This window comes from Neofelis nebulosa, chromosome 2 (genome assembly GCF_028018385.1).
Source record: "Neofelis nebulosa isolate mNeoNeb1 chromosome 2, mNeoNeb1.pri, whole genome shotgun sequence".
Classification (NCBI taxonomy): domain Eukaryota; kingdom Metazoa; phylum Chordata; class Mammalia; order Carnivora; family Felidae; genus Neofelis; species Neofelis nebulosa.
Window position 1 is genome coordinate 90,349,648 of NC_080783.1, and position 13,082 is coordinate 90,362,729.

The window sequence follows — 13,082 nt, forward strand, 5'->3', positions numbered from 1 at the left end:
CAAATAGCTACAATCTCTTCCTTGTTAGCAACATTCTTCTGTGTCCTTTCTTTCTAAGGGAAATATAAATGTTAGACTTTCTCAGCAGACATGCAGTGATCTTAATGGCATTCTTTCCTTGGGTTTCAGGCACTGCCACTTGTGCGACTGACATGTTCAGCTGTCAGGGCTCCCATGCCTGTGTGCCACGGCACTGGCTTTGTGATGGTGAAAGGGACTGTCCAAATGGAAGTGATGAGCTCTCCACAGCAGGCTGCGGTAAGACACGTGAAGGAAAGCTGCCGCAGCACCCTCAGACTCTTGCTTTTGTAGTATTTACCATCTTACATTTTCTCTCACTTTCCCACTCCCTGGACTCACACATAGTACCAGAATTAATCAGGTGGGATGTTGTCATCAGAGTAGTTCAGCAACCCCTCTAACCAGCTACTGTCCAGAGATTTTCAAACATGAACATTGGGATTACCCATTTAAAAACTATTCTGATGAACACAGACCCATCTCTTCTCTTCTGAGATGATGTAGCTATCTGATGTTGTGTGACTATAGTAGATTTGTTATTTTCTTTTTAGAACCCCACCCCCACAAAGTGTTTTAGATTGCCTATTACAGACACTCTATAAATGACTGATGTGATCCCAAATAACTACTGATCAGAAGGTCAGTAAACACCTATTAGTCCTGAGGAGAGGGTATTAACCCTTAGGTCAGGTAAAAATAGTATGGATATAGCTGAATGAAGCTGGGGGATCAGGGGAACACCTTTGGAGGTCAAACAATTTACTAAGTTTCTGACTCTTGGTCACCTCAGGAAATGTTCACGGAATTACTCAGTAGTAAAAATTTAGATAAAATATTTTGCATGATCAAGAGAATGAGGGGCCTGAATATTTGAAAACTGTCCCAAGGTCACATAGGGGATCCATTGAGCTGAGCAAGTTGTCAGAAGCAGTGCTGTGAATTCTGGCCATTAAAATGAATTCTGCCAATCATTTCTCCAATGACCTGTCTTCAGGTCTTTAAAACTGTATTTGAAGCCATAAATATAGGTGTATGTCTGTGTGGGTATGTATATATGGGTGGACGGGGTAGTTAAAGTGGAGAAAGAAAAAGAAAACTATGAGACAGGCCTATGTGTTCAAAACTCATGCTATTATAGAATAGTTCACTTTGATATTGAAACCGATATGTGTGTCTGTAAAGGTCAATGGGGCCACTGAGGGCTACATAACAAAGGATTACGCATCAATTCAGTGATCCAGATGGCCCCAATATACTATTGCTATTGTAGGAAGTTAACACTCTGGGAGACATATTAACACTTTTGGACCACATGGGTGCTGTTAAGTAAATTATGCTAAAGTACAACAAATTGTACTCAAGTGACCTGAAAGCGTTAATGCCAAATAAGCCTCTGTTGCTTGGCGTTTTAAAGAATAATTCATGTATTAGAATTGGCATAATTCACTTGAGTTATATAACTGTCACAGAGTTCAAAGTTAGCGGAGTTATTAGTAACTGAATTTTACTATGATTATAATGGGAAGTTTTAATGCTACTTCTACATGGCTTCCATATCTTTTTTGAAAACAAATTTGTTGGAAATAAGTTACACTTGATTAAATCCAAGGAATCCTTTTTGTTTTACTTACCCATATCTCTATTGTAGTCATTACAGACTTGAAAGCAGAGATTTCCTTTTTTGAATATGGGTAAAAGAATAATTATAATACTTTAAATACCAAATTAAATATAGAAGATACTAGGTCATCATCAAGAAATATTATATAACAAAGGGTAAAAGTGTCATAGAAGGATTTCAAGGAAAAGAAATAACATTATCTTAGTAATGAAGGACAAAGAGAAAAAGGAGAGTTATTCTAGGTAGAGAGAAGTTCCTATTAAGACATGGATGTGGTGGGGGGAGTTAGAAGGTATGTAAATTTTTTCAAGTGCCCATTATATGTCAATTATATTGTTAGGTTGTTTTATTTACATTATTGAATTCCCACAGTATCTCAGTGAAATGTTTTTGGGAATCTGCCAAAAATAGTTGTTAAATAGATGGGAATTTAAATAGCACCTGGGAATTTACTGAGTACCTAAAATAAGCTGATCTGCTTCATATACCTTATCTGGTTCTTGCAAGAAGTTTATCAGACGGATCTTATCATTCCCATTAAGTGAATAAAGAAACAGATAAAACAAGAAAGTAAAAACCTTCCATAAGATATAAATCATAAGTAGCAGAGTGACTTTTTGCAAAACCTTTCTCTTTCTAGTATACTATAGTGACATATATCAGATACTTTTTTTATTTTACTTAAAAGTGAGATATAATTGACATATAACATTATATGAGTTTTAGGTAAACAACATAATGGTTTGGTCTATGTGATATTTTACAGTAATTACTATAATAAGTTTAGTTAGCATCTATTCTATAGCAGATTTTTTTATATTCAAAATATCTCAAACAACCTTGAGTCCTAACATACATTAATCTTTTAAATATTAGACAAAGTAATTGAAAATATTTAAATGATCTCCTCAAACCACTATGATTCCATGCATATAGTATTAAAGTTTATTTACTCTGCAAAACTTACCAGTTTTTGGACTTTTGCTGAAGGTTATTGGACATTTTGGTCAACTATTTTCCCCATTGGTTAGTACCCTTGTTAGAGCATTGTTTTCATGAATCAGGGTTCCAAAAGAATCAGTATTCCATTTCATGGATCAGTATTCTTAATTTGATGTGGTACTTACTTGTTGGGCTTATCAGACCATAGATCTTAACCTATTTCAATATCCCAAAGTCACCCAAGTTTTATTTTCATCTTAGAAACAATAGTTTTCTTAGCTATTTTGATGTTTTCTTTTCACTTCCATCATGAGCATTAGCACTCGGTAGTCTTTTCAGGTTCATTTTTCACAAAGAAGCAAGGTTTTTATCACTTTACTAGCAATCCTGCAGGCATAAGGAGAGAAAAAACCCAGCCACATTATTACAGTTGAATGATTTTTTTATCACTTATGAACTTTTGATTTCATCCTTTAGCAAACTTACAAATTGCTAAATGGCCTGAAATTTCAGGGTCACTGTGGAATTGGTGAATGTATTAATACTAAAACTTTGAATCAGCGTTCATATATTTCATATATAAATATATGCATGTTAATATATATTATGAATTTATATGTATGTCCATATATATATTATGAATGGAATATTGAGCAAACTTTTCTTTTTTGGTCAATAACTATGAATTATTGAGTATAATAGCATACATTCCCCAAAGTCCTAAGGTGGGGGAAGATGAAATAGGTACTCCTCTCACTTTATTTTTTGTGGTATCTTTATTAGCTCCCAATAATACATGTGATGAAAATGCTTTCATGTGTCATAATAAAGTGTGCATCCCCAAGCAGTTTGTTTGTGACCATGATGATGACTGTGGAGATGGCTCCGATGAGTCACTGCAGTGCGGTAAGTATACCCAAACTTTTCATAGAAGATGTTGTCAGGCTGAGTAAGAATCTTTTAAGATATCTTAAGAATTACGTAAATACAAGAACAACACATTTCTTTATGCACTAAGGACATGTAAACTCAGTAATATATAGATGTGCCACAATAACTTCTTTAAGCTCTAGCTTAATTACACATTGACTTGGAGATCATGCCTACGTGTAACATATTCTTATTAGGAGCCACACAGGGAAATGTTTATGAAAATGTTTTTGGTTTAAAGTGCTTTAAACTTTAAAGACAATATATGGCTAGCTAGGTCAGTCTTATAGCCAAATGAAATACTTGAGTGAGAAAAAAAAGAATTCACAACTATCAGAGAAATTGGATACGTAATATTTTCCTTTCACCTTATCCTTTTACATGTACACTTATTTGTTAAAACTGAATAATATAATGATAAAATTTATCTTATTGCATATATATTTATAGGACCAGTACATATACAATATACACACAAATACAAATACAACTTTTGTAGTGAAAATCATTAAAAATTCCTAGTTGAAATTGAATTCTTACATGAACCTAGTATTTTTGTAAGAAGCAAAAAAAACCTTAAATACATACATGAGTAAATGTAAAATGAAAAGCATTAAAATCCACATATAATGATGAAAGGCAGTAGATTTAGTGCCCTCTTTTGTTCTTCCTGTGTTGTGTCTATAGCCTTGGTTTTTGATAGTAATCTCTGACAGAAATCATTGGATACCAGTTTTTATGATCATTTCACCATTAAGTCATAGATTCAATGTGATGTTTTAAAAGATACACCATAACTCAAGGTGTTAATTGGAAGTACAATTAATTCTGATTGAATACCTTCCCTCTGTTAGACACTTACTCAGTTGATATGGAGATGAATGGGACAGAGATAGAAGAAATTGCAGGCAAACAGGAAGATCAGAAATACAATATAGAAAAATAGCACACATTGTCAGATGGCAATAAGAATCATAATACATGGAAGCAAAGCTGAGAGAATAATTTTTGAGTCACTAAAGAATAAAGAAGCAAGGATTGTTAGAGAAAGTCATATTTGGATGGTAGAGAACATACACAGTGATTAAAAGCTTGGACCTTAGAGGCATACAGCCTGGGTCCAGATCCTGGCCCTGCCCCTTACTATCTGTGTGATCTTTGAAAAGTTATTTCACCTTTTTGTACCCAAATTCTTCATCTATTTTAAATATATATATTTAAATATATATGTGTGTGTTATATATATATATATATATATATATATATGTATATATATATATATGTGTGTTATATATGTTATATATATATAACACATATATATATCACATATATATATGTTATATATATGTGTTATATATATGTGTTATATATATATATAATGTAAAATATATATATATATATATATATATTAAGGATGTTAAGAGAATTAAGTTAATATTTGTAAAGTGCTAAGAATAGTTCTGCACACATAGAAAGTTCTTTATATGTTTAGAAATGACTGTAAATTAACATGGTTGAAGAATAGCAATTAGTCTTTTCTGAGGTAAGTTAGAAAGTTGAAGCTGGATTCTAAAAAGTCTGGAATATTTGTTAAGGAATTTGTTTTTAATTATTTGGCTCCTAGTTGGCAACACACATTTGAAATAGGGAAATGCCACAGTCAAAATATGTTTCAGGACCATCTTTTTCAGCAGAATGGATGAAATATTACCCTGGGAGAGGGTAGACATTAGGGAGAAAGTAAGCTAACTAGAAAATTATTGCAATAGTTCTGATGATTAATGATGTGATGATAAGCCAGGGCAGAAATGGTGGAATGAGGAGAACAGAATGAGTCAGAATTCATCTACGGTCAGATATGGAGGAAAAAGGAGAATTTCTAGCTCGGATGACTTGGTGGATGGTGTGTTACTATTAATGAACTTTGGAACACAAGAGATTAAGGGCCAAGTTTTGCAGATGCAGAAGAGAAATGTAAAAAAAAATTAATTTTGGATACTTTGAATATGAAGTGTTAATCAGACAATCACATGGAGCTGTACAGTGAGTGTTTGAAAATTTAGTTCCAGAAACCAAAGGATAACCAGGAAAATAAGATTAATTTGGTGGTCATTGGCATAAAGATGATATTCAAAATGTAGCCAAGAATGAGAACACCCAGCATTGCAGAAAGGAAAAGGGGAAAGCAACATGTTGAAGATTGAAGTTAGGGCTTCACCTGCAATATTTTAGGATGGAACAGGAGTTGACTTCATACAGAAAGAAGGATAAAAGAGAACAGCAAACGTGAAGTTAGAAAGATGTCCAGGAGAGTGGATTATAAATATTAAATTAGGAAATTATTTACAGGGTAGTGTGCTCAACATCAAATGCTGAAGGAAAGTGAAATAGATATAGAGTCTGAGACACCTTTGAATTCACTTGTCACTTGGTATTTGTTAGCTCAAAGAGGAATTTCAGAAGGCAGATGTGGAAATGGATATTAATGAATTCAGGAAGAGCTGGAGATAAGTGAGGAAACACTGGCTAGGGTAGTAGGAAAGAAGAGTAAGGTATAGTTAAGAGTTATGTGGATGGATTTTTATTGTTACTGGGCTGGGAGAGACTTGAATGTAATGTACATATTGACCTATTGACTGAGGAGAATGAACTAGTGAGGAACAGGAGGGAAGAAAGACCAGGGAAACTGGAGTATTTTAGAACTCTCTAATTTTGCCATTTTATGTGACAAACATCTCAATTATATAATCATTGTTGAATTATTTTTCTATTGGAATTTTGTCTATTTGTTAATAAACATACAGATCTTATTCCCTCTTTTCAAAAGTAGAATATTTGCCAGATTTACCAGAAAGTTTCTTAATGGAAATGATAGTTTTTATGGTTAACAAACTTAGGAGAAATTCAATCTAATACTCATAATATTCAAAATCAAATGAGTTTTACTTACAAACAGGCATAGATATGAACATTAAAAATTGATGGGTTGATACTGTGATTTGAATAAAGCTTTTTAATACCTCTAAGTATCAATATATAGGATAATTACAATAGTTTTGTTTTTATTGCTTTATAAATTTACTTTTCTTTCATTTTAGCAATGTCTTTACAGTTTCAACACTGCTTCCCAAACACAAACATAGCATTACAGCTTCTGAGAATTATTATTATAACTCAGAATCACTTCATCCATATGTTCTGGTGCTATACCTAATCAAGCTTAGTCTTGAAAAAAATTTAATAGCTTTATTCTTGTTTTTCATTCAGAGGGAAATTTTTAGAAGACAGATAATAGGTGAACAGAGATGGTATGGTATCCTCGAGTATTGCATTTCTGTTTCCTCACTCAGAAACACTAAGATTGCCTTGTTTTTTACTTTATTTTCTGGCCCTTAATACTACTTTTCAACCACAAATATCTCTTCATTATGACCACTGTTCCTAAAAGAAATTAGAAACATTTATCATAGGAGACATGGGTAACTCCCATGGTTAACTAGGTATAGTGTACATTGGGGGATGTAGTTTTAATGAGTATTTGTTATATGAATTAGAAGGTTTGTTTTTTTGTCTCTAGCATATCGACAGTGTAATGTGGAAGAATTTAGTTGTACTGATGGACGATGCCTCCTAAGTACTCAATGGCAGTGTGATGGAGACTTTGATTGCCCTGACCATTCTGACGAAGCACCTTTAAACCCAAAGTGCAAAAGTGCAGGTACAGAAAATATATAATATGCTTATTCCACAATTTGCTTTTTACTTTATATTTTCAAGTATTTTTTAAAGTTTATTCATTTTTAAGAGATAGAGACAGTGTCAGCTGGGGGAAGGGGAGGGCAGAGAGAGAGAGAGGGAGACACAGATTCCAAAGCAGACTCCAGGCTCTGAGCTGTCAGCACAGAGCGTGATGTGGGACTCGAACCCATGAACCATGAGACCATGACCTGAACCAAAGTCAGACGCCCAACAGACTGATCCACCCAGATGCCCCCGCAACATTTGCTTTTTAATGGCAAAGCTGTGACTCTGATTGTCATTCTAGTATGATATTCAAGGAAAAATGCAAATAATTAAGCATATGATGTTTCAAGTGATACCACGCAGGATCCTAGTAATCAACTATGTTTTGAAACTACTTTTAGAAATTTAAATCTGTGCCAAAATACAAAGATTTGAGGCAATGAACTTAATGAATCCATCGCCTTGCCCCCTTTGAAAAAGTTATTTTTTTCTTAATACATGATTATGTGAAAATAATTTTCTGGTATGGTCCTATTTGAAAATTTAAACATAAAATAAGCTGAGATTTACTGAGAGAAAGTCTGTATGAGTCATACTTAGGCACAATGAAATAAATTGCATATCACTTGAACAGAAATACATACATAGCCAAACTTGGTCTATTTATCATTTCACTATTCCAAAGACTGAATACATAGTCATATATTTAAAATAAACCCAATTGCTTTTTTCTCATGTACTTTACATGCTAATAGGCTTTCTTTTATCATGTATGATAATGAGTAATATTCAAGTCATCAGGTTATAAGTACCTGCAAAACCTAAACTCCTTTCCATAGATATATTTGGAAAAACTATTATTCACCACAAATGTCCTTTTTATGCCCTGACTTAAAAATGTCAACGTTATATTTCCAGGAAGAAAAAGAATTTAGGAATATCTACCGATTCTAGATTCTTAATTTTTGTGACATATAATTTCTTAGAGACCTGTGGCTTGAGGGAAATGTCAAACTATCATCATACTTTTAAATTTCATCTTCACAATATAGGTGAAGACAGAAATACTCCATTAATTTTACTAGAGATGCTTATTTTGATTGTTAATTTTCATGGCAAAGAAAGATTTTCAATAAGTGTTGAACATGAAAGTACATTTTGCCCTTGATTTTTTTTTATATTTTGTGTATAAAATATTACACTATGTATAGAGAATTGTAGATGCACATATATTTACCATAATTTTTGACAGATAAGTTATCATATTTGTGAATGTTTTCAACAATTGTAGTATAAAGCAATGGCATGCCCTTTATGTTCCATTTGTTTTATTTTCTTTTTCCAGAACAGTCATGCAACAGTTCATTTTTTATGTGCAAAAATGGCAGGTGCATTCCCAGTGGAGGTCTTTGTGACAATAAGGATGACTGTGGCGATGGCTCAGATGAGAGAAACTGCCATATAAATGAATGTTTGAGTAAGAAAGTCAGTGGATGTTCTCAAGATTGTCAAGACCTTCCAGTCAGTTACAAGGTAGGTACTCATCAAAAATAGCAAATCACATGATACATTAGAATTTGAGATAGTGAACGCTATTTAATCTACTATAACTGTAAGACTTAAAATGCATCATAATATTGTTGAAGATATATGAAAATGTTGAACATTTTCAATGTATGCTGAACATAAGGAAAAACAAAATCAACAGAAGACCAGTGTTTAGGGAGATACTGCCATGTTGGTGGCACAAAAATATGTCTGCAACTCTTAAGTTCTCATTTCTTCCCTCATTCTTTCTCCCATCTTTGAAGTGAAATGGACTTAGCATCTGTCTACCACAACATTGGATAATACAATATTTTTCATATAAACAGAAAAAAAACAGAACACGTGAATTATTAGGACTGAGTGCAGGTACACTAAAAATATATCATGCCTAACATCCTAATTGACTTTTGTTAGTACCATTTTCCTGAGGAGGGTGATTCACTGACAGAACTGATTGGCAAGAATAGCTCTTAAAAACATCTCCTTTTCATTCATGTTGGAAAGGAGGGTGCAAATGAACATAAAATTAAAGTTGTACAGTAAGTTTGATTATGGTTGGGGAAATCTTAGGAAGAGCAATTCATTCAGAAGTCATGGTTTTTAAGTGAACACTAGTTCTGTCTGAATCAGCAATAGGACAGGCTCCTCTAAAACACAGACTCAGTCTAATGCCAGTTATACTATTACAGAGGTTAGATCTTATTCTACTGAATTCCACACTGATCAGAACACACCTGGGGTACTATGCACATTTATGGACAGGGCATTTTAAGGAGAACCTTGACAAATTGTAGTGTATACAAATTTGTACATCCAGAAGCATAAGGAGTATGGAACACACACCTTTAGGAGTTTTCCCTGGAGCAAAGATGAATTGTTATCTGTATTCAAATATATGAAGTACTGGAATAGGGAGCAACCTAGTCTGGGTTTGTTTTGAAGGTTGGAATTATAAATTAGGAGGCGGATTCTGTTCAGTATAAGGAAAAGTGTTGTAAAATACTCTTTACTTGGAAAGAGCTGTCTCATTTCTCACTACTAAAGAGGTTAAATTGTGGCTATCTTTCTTTAAAGCATGCTAGAGAAAATATTTGTATATTGCAAAGATGTTGTATCTTTTTTCTTGCCAGCCTTGACATCCCATGATAGGCCACTTCTGTCTACTGGTAAATTTAGCCAACCACTTTGTCATCTGTAATCTCTGAATTTCTGGTATTGTGATTAATTTAACTACATTGATAGGATTTAATTGTATGTAGATGAAACCAGAAAACTACAATGATCATTTTCCTCTATGCAAAAACAGGGATAAAAACCAAAACACTAAGGAAGCTACATTTGTTATGAAAAATATTTTTTTTAGTTTGAATACTGTATTAAGACTTGGTTAAATTTATAGACTTAAAGGGGTGCCTGGGTGGCTCAGTTGGTTAAGCGTCTGACCTTGGCTCAGGTCATGATCTCACGGTCTGTGGGTTCAAGCCCCGCATTGGGCTCTGTGCTGACAGCTCAGAGCCTGGAGCCTGCTTCAGATTCTGTGTCTCCCTCTCTCTCCGATCCTCCCCTGCTTACACTCTGTCTCTTTCCCTCAAAAATAAACATTATTTTTTTTTTAAACTTACAGACTTAAAACACACATGTAGTCACTTATAACATTGTATTGTTGGTAAAATGGAACAAGACAATGAACCAAAATAACTCTTAATGAGATGAGTATCTATCAGATAATCAATTTTGGCAATAAATATTTTGAAACCCAATGGAACAGAAAAAAATATTATTAGTGACTTATGCACAATGAATATAAAGTGTTTCTTGAAATATTAGGGAACAGGTCATAGAAATATTACAGAAAATTAGTTACAATTTCAATGCAGAGTTTATAAATAGTGCTTTAGTTGTATCTGTATAATATATTCTATATTTCTATATGTTTATGGAATTTATAAATCATAGAATCTGTCTGTCATCCATCTATCTAGCATCTGTGTATCTTTCCATCTATCTAAAAACTTAAATTTTAAAGTAGATCTCCTTACATTTTTTCTACGTGTATTTAAAATCTATCATAACAAATATGGTGGTAAAACCTAATAATCATAGAATATTAGATGACCAGCTTTTGATATAACATCCAAATGAGCTTCAGTATTTTCATAATGCCTGCATATAAGAAGTACTTAGTACTCAGAAATGCCATATTTAGAAGACTACTGTGGTAGAAATAGATATCATCCAGAGCATCATATTAAATCATACTATTTTAATTATTTTATAAGACCATCATACAGAAATACTTGTTTGTTGATAACTTTAAAAAAATCAGTATTTTCGCCTTGACTTCTCAGAAGGGGTCATAGAATGAAGTGAGAATTCTAGTTAAAATAGGTAATATATTTATTTAATCATTTAGAAAGTCTCTGTGTCTGATACCTGACAGAATTGCTATGAATAGCATTCTTGAATATGTACACATGTCAAAACTAATGAATAAAATAAAATATCTATTGGGGAAACAAGACCAATATAAAAATTCAAGCAGAATCAGAAATGAGAGATTTAAATAAAGTTTCAAAGCTAATATTTTACATATTGTGTTAAAAAAAAAATATATATGTATACATATACATACACATACATACACACACTTATATTTATATTCATGATAATTTGTTGATAGGAAATTGAGTAAAAAGCCTTATATACAACAGAATGCTTATATATTTGGGGGTGGGGGGGAAGTCAGCTTATTGGTTTCTCTTTTCCAGGAAATGGAAAAAAATATCCATTAACCCATTTTTCATTACAATAGCTATAGAACATGGCAATAAATCCTCCACCAAATTCTGCAATAAAATGAAAATTGCTTACAAAAGCAAAATTTAGACCTTATGGACTGTGAACAATTTGCACGTTTGTTGTAAGACAAATACAGTGTATCTAACTATTCAGCAGGGAGTAATAACATTTACTAAAGCAAGGATCTTATTTTGATGTGAAGGATAATTTACCATGTAAAAATAAATGTACTTCTGGGAGAGAAATAAGTTTTAATGTATGTATTAGAAATAATATTTGTAAAATATTGCTTAAAAAGCTACAAAGAAACTTCTCTGAATTTAATAGGAAAAGTTTGGGTAGCTATATTTCTTTCTGGTAGCTATATGATCCTATATAAAAATTAATACAAATCAGGAAAATTTGAAGTCATTCTTGATGGTGAGAAAAATTAAGATGATATTGAAAATACATAAATCTCACTTTCATAAAAAATGGGTTTTTTTGGTAAATGAAAATGAGAAAATTTAAAACTCATTTTCCAGTATAGATTAATCTCTCATCTTTTATCTTTGAAGGTACAAATGATTATTCTTTTATTTCACTCAACTTATGAAAGCTAGGCTGGTAGAATGTCCAACTGAGACCTTTGGGTTATTTGGGAGCAAAAATGTTTTTGTTAAAACAAGGTTAACAGATTGGGGGAAATGATCTTTTAAAAAAATCTTCCTTTTCAATAAATAATCTTTTAAAAACTTACTGATAACCTCTTAAACATATTTCATTTGTTTATGGAAATCTATATTTAGTAACTTTTACCAATTTTACATTAAGAAATTGATTTTCTATAAATGTGGAAGCTATTTGATATAGTAGTTCTATAAACCTGATGTTAGCCATTCCAAGTGATTTTCAGAAATCCCATTAAAATTAGGACACTGTTTATTTCCTTTTATAATACTCTCTGAGAGGAATTCAGTACATTCTATTAAAATTCCTTTCACTTGTCCTAAAGTGCTCCTTGAATTCAACAGTGCCCTATGTCAGCCTATGGATCTCTGGTTTCTGGCCTAAGTGATCTCTACTCTAGTCCTTTTCAGTGATTTATTTTAGTATCCTGTCATTTTCTACTTGCGTTTTTTTAAAAAATATTTTTTAAAAATTGTGGTAAAATATACATTACATAAAATTTACCATTTTAACCAACTTTTTTCATTTATTTATTTTTGACAGAGAAAGAGAGCCTGAGTGAGGGAGGAGCAGAAAGAGAGGGAGGGGTAGAGACATAGGGAGAAAGAGGGAGAGAAAATCTCTACGCTGTCAGCGCAGAGCCGGAATGACTCGGGGGCTCAGTCCCAGGAACCATGAGATCATGACCTGAGCCAAAATCAAGAGTCGGACACTCAACCTACTGAGCCACCTAGGCTCCCCTACCATTTTAACAATTTTTAAGTGTGCACTTAGGTGACATTAATCACCTCATTTTCCTTTACCATAG

At 32.8% G+C, this 13,082-nt stretch overlaps 1 protein-coding gene across 4 annotated transcripts in view; it reads left to right on the forward strand.

The window, feature by feature from the left end:
• The window catches only part of LRP1B (LDL receptor related protein 1B), a 1,890,044-nt gene that overhangs the window by 1,609,927 nt on the left and 267,035 nt on the right, over positions 1-13,082 (forward strand). For all 4 annotated transcript variants that reach the window (XM_058715412.1, XM_058715410.1, XM_058715409.1 and 1 more), the window contains exons 52-55: positions 130-258; positions 3,368-3,490; positions 7,092-7,232; positions 8,604-8,791. In XM_058715412.1, the coding sequence (XP_058571395.1) occupies positions 130-258; positions 3,368-3,490; positions 7,092-7,232; positions 8,604-8,791 (581 nt within the window). The remainder of the gene's footprint in view (positions 1-129; positions 259-3,367; positions 3,491-7,091; positions 7,233-8,603; positions 8,792-13,082) is intronic.